General features: G+C 38.0%; 1 protein-coding gene across 1 annotated transcript in view; it reads left to right on the top strand.

Annotated features, from left to right (window-relative positions):
- The window catches only part of PDE11A (phosphodiesterase 11A), a 383,893-nt gene that overhangs the window by 224,632 nt on the left and 135,223 nt on the right, over positions 1–24,038 (top strand). The window contains exon 10 of the mRNA XM_014834082.3: positions 21,494–21,544. Coding sequence (XP_014689568.3) covers positions 21,494–21,544 — 51 coding nt within the window. The remainder of the gene's footprint in view (positions 1–21,493; positions 21,545–24,038) is intronic.

Below are 24,038 nucleotides of genomic sequence, written 5' to 3'. Positions count from 1 at the left end.
TACCACAGAACAGAAAATAACCAGTCCACTATGGTAATTGCCTGTAAATAACTAGTTTATTTCATGGCCATAGGAGAGACCAGGATGCAGAGCAAAGATAGGTGAACCTTAAAAACAAGGAGCAGGGCAGCAATATTAGTATTACACTGCTCAACAGGGTATTTACTAGACTTTTACAGACATCTGTAATAAATTCCATTTTCTTTAGTAAGAGGAGAAAGCGTTTCTATTCCAGTGCCTAGAATAGTACCTGACACATAATAGATGCTCAATAAATAGTTGCTTATTTATGTTATTTGTTTATTTATGAATAAATGAATGAAGGAACCTAATTTCATACCTAATCATGTACTTACTTGGTATCTGAAGCATTTTGTGACTTTCTAACAGCTTCTTAAGCACCTAGTTTTGCAAATTTAAGACATAGTCTTATGCAATATCTGTGAAAACTATGTTGCCAGTTTATAATTCTGTAAATGGATTTTACAGATTCCAGGCAGCTGACTATGTGGGGCATTTCCTTGATTAACAATGAGGAAGTATATATGTTTTCATTTCTTTTGTCTCAGTAATGTCTGCTGTGGATGATTATGGTCACAAAGGTATTTTTAAAAATCTTTTTGTTTGGAAGCAGATCAGTCATAGTTCTAGAAATTTCCCCACTTCCATGTTCTCTACTACAGCTTCCCTTGGCTTCTATGACCCTATACCCAAGAGGTTCTTCTCCAGTCTTTCATTCTTAATCTCCTCTATTCACCCCTCTTCTGAGTATTCTTCAAAGTTGAGTCGTCTGACCTATTCGCTCCTATTTCCTCTCTACTCTTTCCCTAAGCAATTTCAGCTACTCATAGGGCTTCAACTGCCACGTCCGACAAAATGATCCCCAATATGTGTTCCTTGTTCACTCTGTCTCTCTTTGAAGCTTCAGAATTTTATTCCCGAATAACTCTTAGTTCTTGCAGGTACCTCCGAAAGTTCAGACTTACCATATCTAACAATTACAATCTCCATTAAAAAATAAATACTTATATATTATTAATAGAATATTGATATGATGTTTTTATTCATGGTGGTTTCTCTCTAACTTCCTCTCTCCCTGGCTTTCCACATCTGGTCCCTTTCCAGGCACAGTCAGTTTTGTTGCTGTGGTACCTCCATTTTCATTGCCATCTCCATGGTTCAGGTCTTTATTTCGTCTTCCCTGTATTAATGCTACTTACTCAAACTGACAATCCTGGCTCTAGTTTCTTCTTTTCCCCACCCATAGTACACACAATGTACAGATTTATTTTCCTGAAGTACCATACTGGCTATATTTCTTCTCTGCTCTAAAACCAGTGGCTCCCTATTGCCTACAAAATTAGAACTTTCAAGATTCTCCACTATTGACAGCAGTCTTCTTTTTTTTACCTTAGCTCTCATTTCTTTTCTCTAGGAATAAAATCTCTGTTAGTTTGTGTTTCTCAAAGATATCCTGAGATTTCCACTCTGGATCTTTTCTCCATTTGCTTAAAGTACCTTCTGACAAACCTCAAATTACATCTCTTCCATTAATGTTTCCTGATCTATCTCCAACAGATGTGATTGTTTCTTTTAATCTCTTTATAAAAGGGCTATTGGTGCTTAAAATCTCTGTTGTGTTAGTTCATCTTCAGATATAAATATTTTACAAAGACTAGTAAAAGCACAGTACTAATCATTTAGATATCTGATATGAGGATATTAGTCAAATTGTTTTCTTATGATTTTTCTATAAGTATGACCCATATATAATAATATTATTTTTTTCTTGCTTGTTCTTTTTTAATGTTTTTAAGTTATATAAAGTATATTGTTAAAGAATATGTAAACATTATTTAGAAGAAATCAAAATCAGTGGTAACCTACTGCTTAGAGCTAACCACTTTACATTTGGGTTGATAATTTTTTCTTTCTTTCAGCCCTTTTAAGACATCACTGTCAGGGCTGGCCCAGTGTCATGGTTAAGTTCACATGCTCCACTTTGGCAGCCCAGGGTTCACAGGTTTGGATCCCGAGTGTGGACCTACACACCACTCATCAAGCCATGCTGTGGTAGCGTTCCACATATAAAATAGAGGAAGATTGGCACAGATGTTAGCTCAGCAACAGTCTTCCTCAAGCAAAAAGAGGAATATTGGCAACAGATGTTAGCTCAGGGCCAATCTTCCTCACCAAAAAAAAGAAAGAAAGAAAAAGATGTCACTGTCTTCTGGCTTTCACTGTTATTAAGGAAAAATCTGCCATCATTCTTTTGGTTCCCCTAAATGTAATGTATCTTTTTTTCTTTATATTTCTTCTGCTTGGGGTTCACTGAATTTCTTGGATCAAAGGGTAGAAAGCTTTCATTAATTTCAAAAAATATTTGGCTAATATCTCTTCAAATATTTATTTTTCCCTATTCTCTCTTTCTTTCTGGGACCAGTTGCATATATGTTGAATCTTGCGATATTGGACCACAGGTCTCTGACATTCTTTCATTCTTTTTTTCCTTCATGCTTTAGTTTAGGGATCTTCTATTGAACTTTCTTAGAGTTTGCTGATTCTTTCTTCTGTCTAGTCTTCTATAAAGTCCATCCATTTCTGATATTCTGTTGTATTAATGTTGTATGTTTTGGATCTAGACATTTTGATGTGTCTTTTTTAAGCTTTAATTTCTCTGCTGAAGCTTCCCAACTGTTATTGATTATGTCTAACTTTCTTCTACATTGTTAACATACAATTCTTCACAAGTTATTCTAGAGTCTTGGTCTTTAATACTAACATCAGGGGCATCTGTGAGTCTGCCCCTGTTGATTGTTTCCTTGCTTGATTGTGGGTCACATTTTTCTGTTTCTTTGCATGTCTTCATAAATATTTATTGCATCGCAAACATCTTGTATAGGGCAAAAGTAGATGGTATTTTTATAAGATACTGTGTGAGCTAAATAATATTTTTTTGTGTGCTGCTTTTCATAAGAGAGTATGTGATATTTTTATACCAGGCAGCTAGAATGAGGGGCTGATCATTCAAATTCAACCATTTGTAGTGCTTAACTGGAGATAGGCTGGACTTTCATTAGTTTCAGTTCATTTCTAGTTTCAAAAGAGATAATGGAGCTCTCCCTTTGTCCTTCAACCCAACCCCAACTACTCAGGCTGCACTGAGTGACTGGTCACCATCAGGATATGAGCTAGAAGGACTTTGAGTTGCACCTTAAGTTCATTTCACTTCACTTCTAGATTCAACTCCAGCAGGGCCTACAACCTAACTAATGTGCAAGAATATAAGATTTCTGTTTTCCAGCTCTGCATTCACCACTACTTTCACAGCAGACTTCTCATGGGGGAGAAATTTCAAGCTGAGAGGTTTGCTTTTGCATTTGTGGCTCTTCCAGATACCAGTATGTCATGTCAGCCCACACTGTCACTAAAAACTTGGCTAGTCTTCTTCCTTTCAGCAGTCACTCTGCTGATGATAGCTTCACGCCTCCCCCACTTTAAGTAATTGGTTTCGGGTGTGAAAGCAGTCCTTGTTCTTTATTCATCTATAAAAGACTTCTCCTGACTGTAAATTAGTCCACTGGGATTTCTCTGTGTCCACCACTCACTCTCTGACAGCTTTAAAATGAAGTATGAATTTTATTTTATCTCTTTTTTCTTGTTCTTACAAAGGTAGTGACAGTCTTTTAAGATCTTCATCCTATCTGTGGAAATTTCTGACCAATTCTTTTTACTTTCACTGCTGATATGGATATATTAAATATTACCTTTTTTTGGTAATTTCGTGGTATTTTGTCAGGAAGGGAGTTGAACGTATTTTAGTCTGTCATCATCAATCTCTCTTTGAATTGTTCATTTTTCTTGCTTTCAACTCTTTTGATTCATATTATTTGCAAAACCAGGTTCACGAATGAGAATTGTTTCTTTTACAGATTTAAAATTACTCTTACGTTTATTTGATTTCATTTTTACCTTGAAATCTGCTTAGTTTGAAATTAATGTCATCTGTGCTTCTCTTTTATTTTACTTACTTTATTTTTTAGAATACATTCATTCAGTGAATACTTCTTATGTTCTAAGCACTGTGCTGGGCACTGAAGATAAAGTAGTGAGCAAAACAGACCTGGTCCCTGTCCAGAGCTTAGAACGTGAAGTAGGCCTAACAGGCGATGTTACCTCCACTGGGGCTTCAAGCAAGTCCTCTCTGAAGGACATACATTTAAACTGATATTTCCTTACTCAGCCTTTTATTTTTACTACATCTGAGTCATTTTGTTTTAGGCATGTTTCTTGTAAACTACATACGTTGAATTTAATTTTTAATTCAATCTGAGAATCTTTGTTTTTAATGAGGGATTTGGTTTTACATGTTATTGTATTCTTTCTCAGTTTTTACTTTCTTATGTTTTGCTTTTTCTGAGTTTTACTATATGAATGTATTTTCCCTTTTTACTCCAAGTAGAACTTATTTATCATACTTTTTCTACAAAAGTGTTCTTCAATCAATATTTCTGTAATTAATAAAGACAAAAATGAACCAGTATCTTTTAACTCCTCACTATGTAAGAGAATAAAATGAGTATGTGCTTACCCACAGTTTTCTAGCTTTTGTCCATGTACTATAGGATTTTAATTACATTATCATTAGTAAATTGTTACATTTGCACAATGCAGTTCATTTTTCAAGAAGTACTGCTTATATTTTTCAGTGTTAATATAACTGTATATATAATACTTAAGCACGGTGTTTTAATAAAGAGTGAAATGGAAATAGGGGGCTGTTGCGGATATACCCAGGAGAGCCCTCCTTGAGAAAGTAACAGTTGAGCTTTGCTACCTCATTCTTTTGTTTGTTTGTTTTTAAAATTTCATCCAAACCTATTTTACCTATACAGTTTTCTGCTCTAGTTTCAATGAGGCTCTTTCTTCTTGTATCGTATTGAAGAGACCAAGCATAAGATTTCTGAAAGCCAGCCTTGATGGTCTACTAGTTAATATTCAGGTCTCTCACTGCCACAGCACAGGTTCCTTTCCCAGTCAGGGAACCACACCACTCGTCTGTCAGTTGTCATACTGTGGCAGCTGCATGTTGCTGTGATGCTGAAAGCTATGCTGCCGGTATTTCACATACCAGCAGGGTCACCCAGGGTGGACAGGTTTCAGCAGAGCTTCCAGACTAAGACAGACCAGGAAGAAGGACCTGGTCACCCACTTCTGGAAAAATTGGCCCTGAAAACCCTGTGAATAGCAGCAGAGCATTGTCTGATATAGTGCAGGAAGGTGAGAGGATGCTGCTAAAAGACTGGGCAGAGTTCTGCTCTGCTGTGCACAGGGTCACTAGGGGTCATCTACTCAGACAACACTAACAAGAAAAGGCCCTTGTGTGAAATATTATCAGAGGTACATTCTCTCTGAATTTTCAGGATGGTGCTCCCTTCCCCTTGGACTTCAGTGTTTACCAAACTAGCACGATTGGCCTTGAGCCTCTCTCCCTGTCCACTTACTTACTATTGAATCCTCTCTTTTATACCAAAGGAGAGCAAACTGATGTACTTAGTTCCCAAGCTGATTCTCAGTATCCAGTATGTAGGCACAGATCTGTGTAGTTCTGCTGGGCTGAAATGTTGTACTCTTCCCCCAATCCAGTGGACTCTGGGTCCCTTGGGTCTAAGAGTGTGTCTATGTGTCTGCTTCACCATTGTGTGTCCTCTGCCAGCACAGGACCTGACACACAGTAGACATGCAAAAAATATTTGTTGAATGAATCAAGTACAGTAAAGTACAAATAAAGATCACAATTAAAGTACAATAAGAATCTCAATCTTCAGCATACACTGCTACTACGGTTTTTTAATGAAGTTGGGTGAAATGATTAAAAGTGTGGGGCCTGCCTGCTGGCGTAGCGCTTAAGTTCACACTCCATTTTGGTGGCCTGGGGTTCACCGATTAGGATCCTGGGTGTGGACCTAGCACCACTTAGCAAGCCATGCTGTGGCAGGCATCCCACATATAAAATACAGGAAGATGGGCACAAATGTTAGCTCAGGGCCAGTCTTCCTCAGCAAAAAGAGGAGGATTGGCAGCTAATGTTAGCTCAGGGCTAATTATCCTGTTAGGATTTTAATTCTAGCTCTGCCACTTTCTATCTGCATATTTCTCAGCAAGTCACTTAACTTCTCTGTGCTTCAGTTTTCTCACTTCCCAATCTTGTGGGATTGTTATGAGGATGAAATGAAATAATGCAAGTCAAGTCTTCGCAGTCTTCATAAAGTGTCAATAATAACTGTTATTTATCTTATAACATCCCTCCCATCACACAGTGCTTTATTTACAGTGACTCTGTCTGCCGAAATGCCAGCTAATATTTCAAAAACAGCTGCCATTCAGAAGAAGGTCAACTGGCTAATTTTCTGGTTAGTACGAATCCTGGGTCTCTGAGTGAGAGCCCGGACAGTAGAGAGAGGAACAGTGCTCTCCTGTCCATCTTCTCTCAGACCAGAGGGACTGCATCAGAAACAGTGCCCTCTGTCTTCTTTCAGAGGGACAGCTTTATTTCAGGAGGTGAGATATGATTCAGCTGCCAGTTATTTTTCTCAGTCCAGCTGCATCTACCTTAGAGTTGGTGAGAATTCTTCCCAGAATCTGGTAGTGCTTTGTCAGTTTTAGTGACAATTTCTGGGTTTCATTTAGGTATTTTGTGGAAAGAACCAACATTGAGAATCAGCTAGATTACTTTTTTTAAATAAAGTTTATTTTTTAGAGCAGTTTTACATTTACAGAAAAATTGGCAAGATAGTACAGAGAGTTCCCATGTACATTGCACCCAGTTTCCCCAATTATCAACATCTTACATTAGTGTGATGCATTTTTTATAATTAATTAATACTGCTACATTGTTATTAACTAAAGTCCGTATTTTCTTCAGATTCCCTTAGTCTTTATCTAATATGCTTTTTTTTGTTCCAGGATTCCATCTAGAATGCACTATTACATTTAGTCATCATGTCTCCTTAGGCTCCTCTTTGCTGAGATTTTTTAGGCTTTTTTTCTTTTAGATGATCTTGATAATTTTGGGGAATACTGGTCAAGTATTTTGTAGACTGTCCCTCTGTTGGGATTTCTCTGATGTTTTTCTCATGATTAGACTGAGATTATGGGTTTTGGGAGGAAGACCACAAAGGGTAAAGTGTCATTTTCATCACATCATATCAAGGGTACACACTTTCAGCATGACTTATCACTGTTGGTGTTACCTTCAGCACCTGGCTGGGGTGGTGTTGTCAGGTCTCCCCACTGTAAAGATACTCTCCCCTCAGTTTTCCGTACTGTACTCTTTGGAAGGAAGTCACTATGCACAGCCACACCTAAGGAGTGGGGCATTATGCTCGACCTCCTTGAGGCAGAAGTAGCTACATAAATTATCTAGAATTCTTCTATTCAGGATATTTGTCTGTTCTACCTGTTTATTTATTTGTTCAATTCTTTATTTATCTCAGTGTACACTCATAGATATCTATTTTACACTTTGATCATAATCCACTACTACTTTATTTATCAAATGTCATTTTATACCAGAATCTGGCAAGGTAATTTCTTAACAACCACCACAAACTTATGGATATGAACAAGTGGCAAAAATAGTCAATTTGGGAGCCTATATACTTCTTCTAATAATCCTATCATCATTTAAATATTCCTGAAACACTTTAACAGAAACTGTGCAGTTTGTAAGAAATAAATAATCATAATGAATGGCCTACCTACTATAAGCCAAGAACTTACTTAACCCTTGCCAAAACAATGTGGAGTAAACAATATGTACATTTCTTAAGCCATAGTACAATACTTTAAGTAATTTCAATCTAGCAGAGGATAGAGACAATTGAAAGTGTGGTTGCCATCCAGGGTGATGAGTTCCAGAAGAGAGGCAGGTACAAGGTTGAGAAGCATGGAGGAGGGGCATCTAAGTCGGAGAGTTCAGTCATTACTGCTTTATAGGGAAGGTAACTTCTGAGTGACAGGTGTCAGTGAGCTCTACAATTTTGAAAGACAACTGGCAGGAACATTCTAGGAAGAAGGAGGTCATGGACAGAAGCAGGGAGGGATGAGGGGGCGTGCTGTTCAGGGCCTCTCAGTAGAGCTAGAGTGAAAGGCACATGAGGAAGAAGCAGGGCATGAGGCTGGAGAGGTAGCAGGGGCCAGCTGACAAGGACACTTGTGCTGCTGGAAGGTATTGGAACTTGATTCTAAAGGTGGTGAAGAATCATTGAAGGGTTTTCAGCAGGAGAAGAACATGATCAATTTGACATTTTAGAGGGATCATTCTGGCAGCCGTAGAGAGAAAATTAATCTCAGTACTTCATAGTCACACTTTGTTTTTTAACAAAAAATTGACCACGTTTTCATTTTATTTCCTGTTAAACGGCATTTGGTGGTTTTCCAAAGTCAAATGCACCCTCAAATGATTTACCACCACTGCCATGCTCTAAGGAATGTGCTCTGGGATCCTGGACAAGAGTTCTCAAACACAGCAGGACGTTTGGAGTAACTTAGCATAGTCCCCATGGTAACTTGTTCTGGCTTATTTGTTTAAATTTTTTTCTTTCATTAATTTGCATTCTTATTCTTCCTTATTTTTGTTATGTTATTCTTTGGTACTTTTTAAAATGCTGTGTGTACTAAATGTTTACCACGTGTCAGACACCACATTAAGTTTTATCTCACTTAACCTTCACCCAAACAGAATGGAGTAGACAATATTATTGCCACTTGGCAAATGGGCAAACTGGGGCTCAGAAAGGCTTAGACACTTGCCAAGACTGGTTTTGTGGCTTGCATTGCACAGCCAGAAGCAGAGCCAGGATTCAAGTTCAGGTCTCCCCGTTTCGAATGAGTGGATCATGATCTAGACACCCCAGCTGCCTTGATGCTGTTCCCTGACTTACTTCCTCCAATCTGATCTCTATGTCTTATTTTTAGTCCTATTTTTGGACTTCCTTTTCCTCCATGGCAACCCTTCGCCCCTGTGGCCCCAGTTTGACAGTGGCCCAAACTAGGCCTGGTCCCTCCTTACTCCTTTCATCCCAGAGGGAGCTCCCAGCAAAACCACACTACTTCACACGTGTAGTTCTCCATAGTGTTCCTGCATAACCAATACAAAAAAGCAATGTATCTCTCTCAAATCATCAACCATGGTAGCCTTGTTGATTATGCAAAACCTATGAGGGGAGAGGTATAGAAATAATGGGCTACTTAGAAGTATGGCAGTAAGTGAAACACTAATAGTTCCAGATATATAAATTATAGATTTGAAAAACCATTGGCACATATTATAGTTGTTTTAGAAATAGCAATAACCAATCCAAGTTGCTCAATTAGTCCAAAAGAATACTATGTTCTCCTCTGTTCCTATTAACAAGAAAAACAAGTAAGCAAGTTCATTAGAAAAGCATTTGTGAAACATTAATGCATTTAATAAGCTACATGATTAAGAAAAACAGCCTCCCTTTAAAACATAATGTGGAGAGCCATGCAATTGTGGGAAAGGAACACTTATTTTGAAACAGTTATAAATTATAGTCTAATATGCATATGTAGTCATGTTGAATCACATGAAGAATTAATCAAAAAAGCCTTGTTAATGTAAGTGTTAATGGCTGAGATCTTTTATGAGAGCCTACTAAAAACTTTTAAAAATTAGCAGAATTATTACCACATGCAACTTTTTCAAAAGAAACGGGCTGCTGCTTTCACCCTAAGGACAGTGAAACAATTGAAACTAGTAACTAAGCAGTTTTTGAAAGTTATGTGACAGAAATAAGCCAATCATAATCCTTCACTTATAATAATTTTCTTCTATTGGCATCAGAATGTGTTTAGTTAAATCAACAATATTTAATGAGCATATGTTACATATACTATATATGTTAAATATAAATAATATTTAATAAGCATATAGTATAATCCCACTTATTTGGAGATCCTGCCTACCAAACACAACTCTTTGAAACATAGAAGAGAATTGGGAAATAGGCAAAAGTTGAATAAACACCATAAAATTCATATACTAGAGTTCATATGTTGGACTCATTTGCTCTGATTTCAAACACAATGGTAACACACCTTGCTATTTGATTGCCTAATCAATTATGGTAACCATTAGAGCTTATCACCAAATATTTTTGATTCTCTCCCTTCTGAGCCTGTGGTAGGGTTACACTTTTGCACTCCCTTGAAGTTAAATGCAACTACAGGACTTGCTCTGGCCAGTGAAATAGGAGTGGAAAATGCAGACATTTCCTGCCTTTACTGATGAGGAAACTGAGCCTCAAATAGGTTAAGTAGTTAGGCCATAGTTACAGGACTAGTGGAGCCAGGCCTATGAGCTCGGGCAGTCTGAGTCCAAAGCCCCTGTGCTCAACTGCCAAGCTATACTGCTTCCCAATGTTGGTGTACTAAGTGGTGACAAGTTAAGAAAACAAAACTTGGTAATGAAAAGAAAAGGCCTGCCTTAAGAATTGCTGTAGATAATCCATACAGCAATTAATCCACGTAAGCAAAAGTACTACTACTGACCCCTTTAGATATAGAGAGCATGAGGTCATGATACAAGTGTCTTCATTAAGATCACACGCACCACCCCTTGCCACAATCATTGAATTCTAACAGACTTGTATTACCTCTTTTTACAGTTTAAGTTCTTTGTTGGGTTACATTAATCTGTGGATACCACAGGATGGCAAATCCCAGTTGAAGGTTGATATTTTGTTTATTTATTGCTTCTTAACCAACTATCCCAAAATTTAGTGACTTAAAACACACAACAATTGTGCTCATAATCTTATGGGTCAGGAATTCCAAAAGGGCTCAGATAGATGGTTCATCTCTGATCCACATGGTAGCAGCTGGGGTGGTTGGGGCTGGAGGCTGCATTTCAAGACTGCTTCTTCACCCGCTCACATGTGTGGCTCCATGGTACTCATTGGCCTCTCTCCTCTTGCACTTGGTGTTTCATCCTTCAGGCTTCTCCATTTGACTGGAGCTCCTCAGAGAATAAACAGACCTTATACACGGCAGTTCAGGGCTGCAAGAGAGAAAGTTTCAAGGGCCAGGAAATAGAAGCTTCCAGTCACTTAAGGTCTGGGCCCAGTGCAACTGGCACAGAATTACTATTACTTATTATGTTATTAGTGAAGCAGTCGCAAACCCCACCTAGAGTCAAGAGGAAAGGACATAGACTCCACCTCTCGTGAGAAGAGTGTCAAAGAATGTGACTTTCTTTTTTTTTTTTCCTTCTTTTTCTCCCCAAATCCCACCAGTACATAGTTGTATATTTTAGTTGTGGGTCCTTCTAGCTGTAGCATGTGGGATGCCACCTCAGCATGGTCTAATGAGGGGTGCCATGTCCATGCCCAGGATCCAAACCGGTGAAACCCTGGGCCACCGAAGCAGAGCGCGCAAACTTAACCATTCGGCCACGAGGCCGGCCCCTGTGTGACTTTCTTAATCTGCCACAGATAATAATTTGGATGTAGTTGCAGAGTACCTGTTAACTTTCAGGATTTATATAATATAAGGTGCGTTATCCTCTGGCAAGTGCACAGGTACCAATGTTTAGCAACCTATGGGCAAAGGTTGAAAGATAGTCTGGGTGGCTACCAAATGAATGACAGTGTTGTCATTATATCCTAGCCAATAGGTAGTATTTATAATTTTGAGAGTATTTTAAGGGCTTGCTTTTCAAAATTAGATTGAAATTTGGAGCATGATTACCAATGTTAATATTTTAATCTGGCAATGACATAGAATGATTAGGTTAAATCTTTGTTTTGGGTGAATACTTGATGAATGCATCCCTCATCCTAAGTTGAGGGCTCTCTCAGACCACTGGGGAGGTTGACTCCATACCTTTGAAAGAACAAATGCAAAAATCGCATGTCTATTCTGTCAAGAAGATTACTTAAAAGAGAATCCAGCCAAGATGGGCAGGCCACATTGACCTCAAAGTCTATGCTTCTTCTATGGTGATATTGTCATCAAGGTAGATTTCAGTACACCAAGCTCTTTGGAAAATTCCTTTTACTCACAGCCCCATGAACACAATTTGGTAGATACTTTTATTTTCTTCTTCTTTCTATATAAACAGCAAACTTGTTTTTTCAAAACCAAAAAAATTCTTTTTTAAGTGCCCAATAAGACGGACCCGAAAAGAACTTGGTACTTTTTTATAACTGGAGTTTCTTATACCCTCTACTAATTTGTCCTACTAGTCAAGTGGAGGACTTTTAGCCTCCTACCTGAGAAGGTCGCTGTTTCTTATATCATAGAGGGCCAGAGGCTGGCTGCAGAGCTAATAGTTTCATTACCAGTACAAATTTCACCTAATACAAAATGAAATTAAAAATCAAAATTACATCTATGTTTTAGATATATCCCTAATTGTTTAAATTTAGACACCTTTGATTTTCTCAAAATGTATCTTTGTATCTCTTTCATCAATAGGGTCCAGGACTGAATGTGTTTGCTCCAGAGGGTCATGTCTTATATTCTGATGTTTCCAGTGATTGCAAATACGTAGCACACATGCCACCACTTTTCCCTCCCAATGCCAGAGGAAGATGTCATTAATCAATCCTAGCACATCCTCCTGCTGAGCTCCTCCTTAAGCATCAACAATCATTTTCAGAATGGTGCTTCATACAACTGCTAGCAATTAAATAAAACTGAGGCCTCAAATAAAAATTATTCACCAGGATGGGAAAAAGAAGGCCGAAATGTTTATCACAATGGCTTACACCTAGTAACACCCCGTCAATATACATTGATATGAACTACAAGTGTGGCCCTTCTTTCGTGAATGTAGTAGTTGAAAAGCAGCTGATCTTAAAGTCACTCAGATAATTGATTATTTTATTACCCAAGATTCAGCAGATATCTTTTATTCTGCTTTAAATTCAAGAACTTTGAGTCTTTTTTAGATTTTTAAAAATATTTTTTATGACAGATATATTTTGAAGGATATGATAACAGATCACACAGCAGAGGCAGTTATCTGAAGTACCTTTTTGAACATTTCATTCCATTACACGGCAGGCAGTTTCTTAAATTTTGACAGTAGAAACTGATGCTTTCCTAGTGTCTACACATTTGTTCAGTTGCAGTGTCTTTGAAGCCTGTCATCACCTTGTTAGGAAATCCTGGAGTATGGTTATTCACTCGGTTAGATGGCGCTTCTGTCAGGTCATTCCAAGTAAATTAGCTTTTCATTCCTTGTGGTTTGTCACCATTCTTGGCTGGAGGCCTACTGCTGATAGCACAGCTTCTTTATTTCTTTGGAGCTCATCAATGTAAATTATTTGGGATTTTACTTCAGATCAGCTTAACTTAACTCTGACATCAGTTTAGTTTCCAAGTGCCACCAAGTGCCGCTTTGCCACCAGAGCCACGAACGTGTCAGTAGATATTCATGCAGCCATTTTCTGCCCCAGACAGCCAGTCTAGGTGCTCAGCAAGGTCCGTGTTCCTCCTCCCTGGTAAGTGGTTCTTTATGTTCCTGCTCCTCTCGGCCAGGAGATGTAATGGTCCATTTCTCATTTCAGGAGCAAATGGCTGCCCAGATCCACAATAAATTAACATTCAAAACTGTAGATGGAGAGGTTTGCCCTCCACCACCCGGGGCAGTTCCTGGGATTGCAAGGCAAGCACTGGGCTCTGGTCCCGGAGCGCGTGCGGCAGAGGGCAAGGCTTGATAGAGCAGTCCTAGTTTGTAGCTCTGCTCATTGCTTTTCTTTTGAAAGATAGTTACTTATCTTTTTCGCTGTGGGAATTCGACACAAAAACGTGACTTCTTTACTCTGCCCTTCATGGGTCTGATAATTGTTTTATCTTACTTTTTCTCACTTTTTTTTTTGGTTTTGTTTCGCTAGGAGCAAGTTCAATCCAAAAGTTAATTGAAGTTTCTAAGATTTTGCAAATAGTGATTTATTTGGGGAACTATAAAGATTTCTCAAGTTAGAGCTCACCAACAAAACTGAGTCACTAGTTTTTACTTTAAAATATTTTCTAAATTCGTACAGACACAAAAGATAAATCTTTGGATAGAAATTTTCTTGTGAAAGTTTAATGTTTGTCAAGTGTTCTGTGGATCAACTGTTTACTTTTGTATGTAAGCTTTATACAAGTTTTATTTAGTTGTCAAAAAAATTTAGGAGTGTATATGTTATGGCTAAACTCTCATAACCTAACAATGTTCCTCACAGGGAAAGTATTTATATAATTAAGATTTGCAGATACTTCTTTCTCCAAAACTATTACGATGCATTCAATTAAAGCTTTTTTTACTTGATCAAAGATATTATTACTCAAAAATGGATGGTATACCTAGATCCTTCATATGAAATATACAGCTTAGGAAATTCTTGTAAAATTAATATAGCCTGGAATCATGGAGGAAGTTTTAACTTATCCAAGAGGGTTTGACAGTAGTAGTTAAAAAATGTAATTCTTTAATTTATTGTTTTATTCTGAACTATACAAATTTGCCTGATTTTTAGTCATTAGCTGTGCCATATGGTGATAATATCACATGGTGATATATCATTACTGTTGTGTGTGTGTGTGTGTGTGTGTGTATATATATATATATATATATATATAATGATTCTCTTTTGAATATTGGCTATCCTGAAAGTAATCAGGAATTACTTGTATCGTAGTACCTTCAATGGCATCCATAGATTTGTCACAGATCTTAGATTAATGAGGTTACTTGGCATTGCTGAAAATATTTCAGACTCGAGGCATTTGGTAGGCTTGCCAGATAAAATACTGTGGAGAAAAAGTCACTGGGAGATGTTGTAGGGTGGCATTGAGGGAGGGAATATGAATATTTTGGGATGTAGCTTAGAGTTTTCCATATTTGTTTCCAGCTTTCTTTATTTGGAGAGAGCAGAAGTAGGGTTGTGAGGTAAAAACACAAGACACCCAGTTAAATTTGAATTTCAGATCAACAACGAATAATATTTTTAGTATAAGTATGTCCAAAATATTGCAAATATTAATTGTTGACTTGAAATTCAGATTTAATTGGGTGTCCTGTATTTTCATTTGCTAAATCTGGCAACCTTACCTACACTGCTCAGTTTATGCTCTAAGACATATTATGATTTCATTGAGGAAAAGGTACAATTAAAGCCACTAATAATACAAGCAGTGAGGCAAATGGGAAATGGAGAGATTCTTTTCTTTTAGATCATTTTATTTTTTATTCCTTGATGCATCAAATATTTACTGAGTGCCTACTAAGTATTTGGCACACTCCTAAGGACAGGATATACTTTGGTGACCAAAACCAGACCTGATCCTTGCTCTCATGGTGCTTACAGTCTAGTGGGGGAGGCAGGTGGCGAACAAGCTAACAATTAGCTCCAACCGCGATAAGTAGTGTGAAGGAAACAACCTGTTAACTCAGAAAATAACGATGAGTGAGGTGGTTTCCCAAGGTGGTCAGGGAAGCCCTCACTGAAGAGGTGACATTTAACCTAATTTCAGATGGATGAAAATACCAACCAGGTGATGAGGGAGGGGAAGGCCCTGAGGTAGAAAAGAGTTTGCTGTATAGAAGGACCAAAAGGAGGTGAGTGTGGCTTGAGTGTGTACGAGAGAGTGCACAGCATGGAGGGCAGTTTAAGAGGGTGCAGAAGGCCAGATCGTGCAGGACTTGTCAGGTCACTGTTGGGGTTTGGATGTTATTCTAAGTGTCATGGGAAGCCTCTGATGAGTTTTCAGCTGGGGCATGGCAAGATCTGATTTCTACTTCTTAAATATCACTGTGGCTGAGGTGTGCCAAAAAGATTGGAGGGGACCAGGTTAGAAAGGGAGCAGTATTGCTGGAGCCCAAGTGGGAGAAGATGGTGGACTGGACCTGGGTAGTCGTGATGGAAGTGGCAAGAATCAAAACATAAGAGTGGAAATAACATGTTTTTCTGATGGATTCAATATAAGGGAAAGAGGGAGGGAAAAATCAAGAATAACCCTTAGGTTTCTGGTTTAAACAACTGATTGGATAGCGTGTCATTTGTAGAGCTGGAGAAGACTGGGAGAGAAACAGATTTGTGACATTAGTTTCCTGTAGCTTCTGTAACAAATTACTACAAACTTAGTGGATTGAAACAACACATATGTATTATCTTAAAGTTCTGGAGGTTAGAAGTTGGAAATGGATTTCCTTGGGCTAAAATCAAAGTGTGGATGGGGCTGCATTCTTTCCAGGGGAGGCTCTAGGGACAATCCATTTTCTTACCTTTTCCAGTTTCTAGAGGTTGCCTGCATTCCTTGGCTGGTGGCCTTTTTCCATCTTGAGAGTTATCAGTGGTAGCTCATGTCTTTCTCACATATCATCACTATCACTCTGACTCTCCCTCTTTCCACTTTGACTTATTACGACCTCTGTGATTACATTAAACCCACCTAGATAATCCAAGATAATCTTATTATCTCAGGGTTAGCTGATTAGCAACCTCAATTCCATTGGCAACCTTAGTTCCCTTTTGCCTTGTAACGTAAACATATTCACAGATTCCAGATTCCAGGGACTGAAATGTGGACATCTTGAAGGGAGAGGGAGCATCATTCTGCCTACTACTTATGGGAGAATAAACATGTGTGCTCAGACATGTTAAGTTTGAGATGCCAGTGAGTTGAGCAAGTAGGAAGTTAGTGATGTAGGCAATTGGATATGTGAGTTGAAGGTCAAGGAGAGATTTGGGCTAAGTTTGGAAGTTGTCAACACAGAGATGATGTATAAAGCGATGAGAGTGTGTGATGTCACTGAAGGAGAGACTGAGCCTGCAAACTTCTACATTTAGAGTTAAGGTAGAGGGGGAGGGGCCAATAAAGAAAACAGAGAAAGAGCAGACAAAAATAGGATGAAAACTAATCTAGTGTGGTGTTACAAAAGCCTGGAGAGGAGACTTTTCGAAACAGGCAAGAGTGATAAGCTGGGTTCAATACTGCTGCAAAAGGCACTTGCAGATTTGTCCATGGAGTTGGTAGCAAGAAATTGGAAACCTTGACACAAGCTGTTTCAATGGAGTACTGATGCAGGTTGGGGAGTGAATGGGACATGATCAGTCACTACAGGTGATGAGGAAAAGTCCTGCATGTCCTCAACAGCATTTGTAGATGCCTGTTAAAAATAGTGAGGTGATCACATTTGATCAGAGGCTTTCCAACAATAAGAAGCTAGGAGGTAAACAAGATCACTGTTGTGTATTTATATCTAATCAGAATTGCCTGATGGCTACGTCAATAGTATACATGAAAGGGGTACCGATATTGCTGGGTTCTCACTGCCGTGCTCTGCATGTAAAGCAAACCCTGAGAGTAAACTGGGGCAATGAAACACCACCACCTTCCTGAACACATCCCAGGAAATCCTTTAGGACCAAACAGCAGAAACTACTTGGAAGGAGAAAATCAGAGTGTTCTGTAGCAGGACTCAAGGATCCCCCTGCGTTAGAGGGGACAATGCTACATCCTCCCAGACTGCGGTTTACCAAAGGGCCTTCCCCTGCAGGAAGGAAGTACTCTTATCAGCTGGTGATGCCTCCCTGCTCATCCACAAGGGACTAGCCTCTTTCAGGAGCAAGTGGTTGAAAGATTCTTGCGTGACACTGCTCCTCTGCTCCGTTTGATGATTCTCAGAATCCGACAAAAGGAAACTCTCAGAACAAAAAGATTCAAAGATTCAAAAGGTAAAACCAAAAGCTTCCTTACTGTTAACTTGGTCAAATTAGATACAATAAGTAAAGTCCTATGGACTTAATAGATTAATAGTAGAGATTAATAGTAGAGAGGCTTAAAATGTCAGAATGAACTCCAAAAGGGTTTTGGCTCCAAGTTATGGCCCTGGAAAATTTAAGAATCATGACAAAGTAACCAAGGCATTTATTTCACTAAAGTCTTAATCTCACATCATACACAAATTTAATTTCAGGCATATCATAGACCTAAACATAAAAGATAAAACTATGAAGTTTTTAGAAGACAGTGCAAGATATATATTTACAACTTTAGGGTAGAAAAATTTCTTAGAAAGGACGCATGAAACTAACAATAAAAAAATTGACAAATTACACTTGACCAAAATTGAAAACTTTTGCTCATTAAAAGACACATTAAAAGAAAATTGGGTGTTGATAAAATAGTACAAACTTTCAGCTATAAGATGAATAAGGTCTGAGGATCTAATGTAAAACATGGTGACTATAGTTGATAGCCCTGTATTGTATAATTGTAATTTGCTAAGAGAATAGAACTTAAATGGCACCAAAAGAAAAAAAAGATAAATATGTGAGGTGATGGGTGTGTTAACCAACTAGATGGTGGAAATCCTTTTACGATTAAAAAACAAAAACACAAAAAGGAAACTTAATAGACAAGCCGCAGACTGGGAGATAATATTCTCAAATATACGTGTGACAGAGGACTTGCTTCTAAATATAGAAAGACCCACAAGTCAATAAGAACAAACTAAACAAAGGAGTATTTTCAGTGGACAGAAAGTCTTAATCTGTAATAATTGTCTGTTTCACTGATTCGAAGAGTTTCAACTTGGCGGAGTTAATAGTTTTTTTCTTTAATAATAAAGGAAATGGGAAAAGTTGATTTAAACAAGGGGAGTGGGGAGTAGGCCTTAAATACTAAAAACCTGGCTAAGCACCACCTGGTGGCAGAAATTTTGAATTTCAGCTTGAGTTTTTGTGGAATTTTTTTAAAAAGTAAATAAAGATAAATTTTGAAGATTGAATCTGCAAAAAAGACTTGTAAATGATAAGAGATTTTAGTAAGATGACAGCCAAATTAAAGTTTGCCATAGTAAAACCAAACCAAAAGAACAAAATTAAGTCAGTTATTTCTGCGTTGAAAATACCTCTTAATAATTATGAGACAATGAAGATAATAATATGATGGCATAATACTCTGCCAATTATTCATATGGTAGAATTGTAATTGAATATTAATACAATAAATATAAGTTGATTATTTGTATGCCAAGTATTCGACATGTATTAATTAATCTTCCTAAGCACTGTGTGAAGTACAGGCCCACACCCCAGAATTTTCCCAGTAGAAAATCTGCTGGTTTTTAATAAACAAGCCTCATAGAATATATTTATCTCTCAAAACAACATTTTTATGCGTTTGTTTATATTGCGAAAAAATTACATTTATATCACCAAAACTAGAATTTTTTTAAACAAAATGCAGTGTGGGAAATGTTTTGATTTACATTCCAGATAGAATTGGTCTAAAAAATGACCAAATCACTTGTAGACACTTTGAGAACCACAGGGAATTCAGTAACGGGGCTGTACATCTCAGATGTTGCTGGTGCTGAGAAAGGCAACTTGTCCTGAACGTGTCACCACTATGCCGCTGATATTTAGCTCTTGTTTTTGCTTATTATTTGACAATGAGTGCCCTCGCAAAGACGAAAATGTGTTGAGAAAACTGGGAAAATAAGTGAGTGATTAAAGTGTCTCAGGAAGAGAAGATACCACTGCATATAAAGCAACTTTTAGTTAAGGACTATGGTGGTTATGATCAGAGGGGAACACTTAAAGCAATTTATAACCTAACATCCTTTTTCATTTCATACATACATATGAATTTTACTATGTTTTCATGAAGTTTCAGGAAGTGGTTGCCAGTCTCATAATGTGTTCGAATTTTTTCCAATTAAAAATAATGGAAAACAGGATCCCTGTAATTGTTTTCAGGTGGAATCTCTGGTTTTCAAGGATAGATTGCTCATATTAAGCAGGAGACGCCTTTATATTATTAATATTATACCATTTTACCAATGAGGCCCAAAGAATTAAGACACTTGCCCAAACTCCCACAGCCATGAAGCCGTGGTGCCCCAGCAGTCTAGCTGGCGAGGCAGTTCTAACCACTCTGAGACACAGCTTCCCTTGTGGCCCTGCTTCTATCATACAGATGGTTTGTACGTACCTTGGGTCAGCATTTCTCAAAGTTCTTGGTCAGTAGCTTATTAGGTTGGAATGTTACTAGATTAATATATCTCCTAAAAGGGAGTTCTGTGGCTAGATTTGAGAAATGCTGAGTTTAATAAGATAAAATGTGTTGCTTTACTTTTTAGAGCCAAATGTGCACTGCGATTCTCTATGGTTGGTAGCTGAAGAGGGATTTAGCATTTCCCAGACTTATTTTGGTGGGATTTGTATAAAGAATGAGATTGGTAGCATAAAATATATAACATGTTACTTTATGTGTGTGTGTGCACATATGTATGTGTGTGCATATGTATTCCGTATAACATACCAATACTGACTTAAGCAAATGGGTGTTTACTTGTCCCACATAACAAGAAATCCAGGGCAGGACAGTCCAGGGCCAACTTCATTTCTTTTTCCCTTTCTGCTCTACTATCCATAAAAAGCTGTCATTCATACTCATGGTTGTCAGCTCGTAGACGCTAGACTTCGCTGCACTTCCAGACCTAACAGCTGTTGTCCAGGGAGGAAGAAAAAGGAAAGGAAAGAGGCAACCCCAACACTCCCACTTATATTTCATTGACCAGAGGAGTGTCGCATGGCCACCCCACGTGACCACCCCTAGAGAGCCTGCCAATTGGGTTTTTGACTTTTAAGTCTTTGTATCAGTAAGTTATGATGTAGTAATAAACCACAAATGTTGATTTTTGCTCACCTGACATGTCATCGGCTACGGGTTAACTGTGGCTCTGCTCAATGCATCTTCTTCATTTGGGGGCCCAGGCTGAGAGAGCAGCCCCCCTCAGGGCCATGCACTTCCCATGGTGGAGGGGACATGGCAGAACTACGTGATGGCTCTCAAAGACTGCTCAAAAATGGCATCTGTCACTTTCCCCCACATTCCACTGGCTAAAGCAAGTCATATACTAAGGCTAATGTCAATAGGGCACGGAAATATAATCCTGTTACAAAAAGCATTGCAGATAGTTGGGCATGACAATATAATCTTTCTTATACAATAAAAGCAGGCAAGTGAGAGTAGACCAGAGATGGAAGCTGAGTGAGCAGTCTACAGTGTCTGCCATGGTACACACATGCACACACACTTCACCTTTTTATTTATTTCTGTTCCAGAGCATTTCACAGGATAAGTATTCACATCCTTTGGGAACTGTGGCCTTGAGCCACATCATGTCCCTTTGATAAAATAACTACCTATAAAAACATCCTGGTATAAAATACTTTGCCTTTAATGTGGGCTGTCATTCCATTCGGCATTATAATAGATTCCACTGTAATTGCACAGATGACAGTCTGTGTCACAGACTGTTATTGGAAATTTCTCGTCGTGCATTAAAATCCACTATTATGTCAGGGTGATATACATAAACAAAGTTTATTTTTAAGCCAGGAGAATTTCAGAAAGTAGAGTCATGTCTAGTTATGAAAGTTTTTTTCCTTTTCTTCCAAATCAGGTACTATCATACCATGCGACATGTTCAAAAGCTGAAGTTGACAAGTTTAAGGTAAGGAAGCAAATGATGCCCTATTGGTGCGTACAGTTACACTCCCTGTGGCTTTCTGACCCTTAGTCACTTGCCTCTGTAGAATTAGTCCTGCCCCCTGGGTGTTGGGGGAATAGAGTTGGACAAAAGTGTGTTTGGATATTTCTGTTTTAGAGTTTATATAACTGAGTGGCCCCTTCATGATCGTTTAAATGATTCAGTATTTATTTCTTCCTATTTGTTAAGTAAGCAGGATATCAGAAAAAAAAAATTGTGTAATATGGTGAGAATCAGGGCCTGGGTTGGGCATTGGTTTTACCTCTAACTTTCTGTTCACTTAAAATCTTAGGGCCTATACCTTCATCTGTAAAAGTAAGTGAAGAGATTAGGACAATAATAGCTAACATTTACCAAGTGCTTATTATGGACCAGGCACAATACAAAGCATTTTACCTATTTTAATTCATTTCAGTCTCATAATCCTGTGAAATACATACTATTTACAGATGAGTAAACTGAGACACAGAGATGTTGAGTAGATGGGTCAAGATCAAACCATCGTAAAGGGTATAGCCAGGCAATCTGGCCCTGGAACTGGAGTTCTGAACCACCAGGCTTCACTGGCCCTTCAGCTCCAACGTCTGATGAGTCTGTGTATAAGACTTAGATACTCCTTTTCACCTTAGTCACCACCATTCCCTTAAAGGCAGCTCAGAATTCTTCCTCCTCTCTCTGCACTTCTAACTGGCCATGGTCAAACATGGGAGTGTGGTGAAACTGATTTTCCTCCCATTTGAAAGTTTTGGTGTCTGCCTTTATAAGTTTTTGTGAATTATCAGACAAGCTACCACAGCCTTAAGAAAATGTTTTGTATGGTAGTATTTGTATGTATTAACACTTGATGATGGCTACTCTTCTAAGAGTTTCATTCGCACATAGATGCATTTGTCTTTCCAGGAAAAATGGCACAAGTCCTTTGGGCCTGATAAATGAATCAGACCATTAGAGTTGAGTCACACTAATACAGAAAGGAAACAGGGAAGACACCAAACTCAGAGTAGGAACGAAAGAACTGCTCGGAAGAGCAGGGAGCAGCACATCTGCAGTGGGCATAGGGTGAGCTGTGTGGATATGGTTTCTTCTTGGCCTGGAGAAATGCTTATGAAAAGACCTGCAATGGTGACCCAGTTCAGGAGACACATGGTGCCAGCTAGAGGCGACCGCTGGCAACAGAGGAAGGAGCCGGAACAACCAAACTACAGCACTCAGGGCCCCTTTGTTGTCGAGATAAACATCCTCCATATCAGCTAGAATCAGAGCGCCATCAGGGCTGTGCTTTTTGTATGTTTTGTTCACTGCTCTATCTCTACTGCCTTTTACGGCTCTTGGAACATAGTAGCATTCAATAAATACTTGTTGAATAAATGACTGAATGACTAAAGAAATTCAAAAAGCATCAGTGTTCTATAACTCAAAACAATTATTCATTAAGAAAATGTTAAAAGAATGTTATATATAATTATTTTTTATATTTTATATATATGTTATAAATATTTCCATCAAAAATATTTAAAGCTTCTTTACTTTAATAAAGTTCGGTTACCTGGAAATCCTATTTATGAAAATAACTATCCATAAATATTTTGCTGTTTTTACTGTTATTGTTATTATCATTATGGCTAAAAGAGAGAAGGTGCAGGCAGAGAGAAAGATAGCAAAGCTAAATATGACTGCCAGGCTATTTGATGGGCCATGTCCAGTGCTATAGCAGGCCAAAACCAATAGCTTGTCTACAGTCTGGAGGTATTGCCCTATGTTTAGGCTTAATTCTTTGCTTAGAGTAAGGAAAACACTGTTGTGTTGGAATTTACCACGTTTTTCTATTGTTAGCCCACAAACATACTAAAAATATGAAGTATTTAAATTTGAGAACAAAGGGTTATTTCCTCTTAAAATTATCATGATTTAGTCCCAATTTTATCCTGAAAGATATTAGCAAGTATCTTATTATAATGTAATTGAGATATAGTGGATAATTTAACCTAATGGCTTTTTTCTTGAAATATAAAGTCCATAAAACATTATCATAATTGGTAGCTGATGTCTTATAACTGCAGCAATAACATTAAAATGTAGTGGGCTTAAAATAATCTTGCAAGGAGACACCGAAAAGTATTTACATACTGAAATTTCACACTAGACTATGTGCAATGGCAGTTTGCTAACATTGTGGCTAAATAACAGTAAATAAATGCTTTGTTTTGACTAATATATGCAGACAAACCATGCCTTACATTCAAACGTATTGTAATCTTTGCTACATGTAATATTTTTTTTAGCAGAGAGAATTTTTTTTAAAGTACAGTCATTTGAAATCTAGAATCAGAGTTATTCATGAGATTTCATGAGTTAAAGGATAGCTGAGTTTCAATGTATTGGATTATGCCCAGCCGGGACCAGGATAGTGATCAGTGATTCAGAGATTAAGCCAGAGTTTGGGAAGAAAATGATTTCA

The sequence above is a fragment of the Equus asinus genome, chromosome 4 (genome assembly GCF_041296235.1).
Source record: "Equus asinus isolate D_3611 breed Donkey chromosome 4, EquAss-T2T_v2, whole genome shotgun sequence".
Taxonomy (NCBI): domain Eukaryota; kingdom Metazoa; phylum Chordata; class Mammalia; order Perissodactyla; family Equidae; genus Equus; species Equus asinus.
The sequence above is the reverse complement of the archived record's forward strand: the minus strand, read 5'-3'. Positions and strand labels throughout refer to the sequence as shown.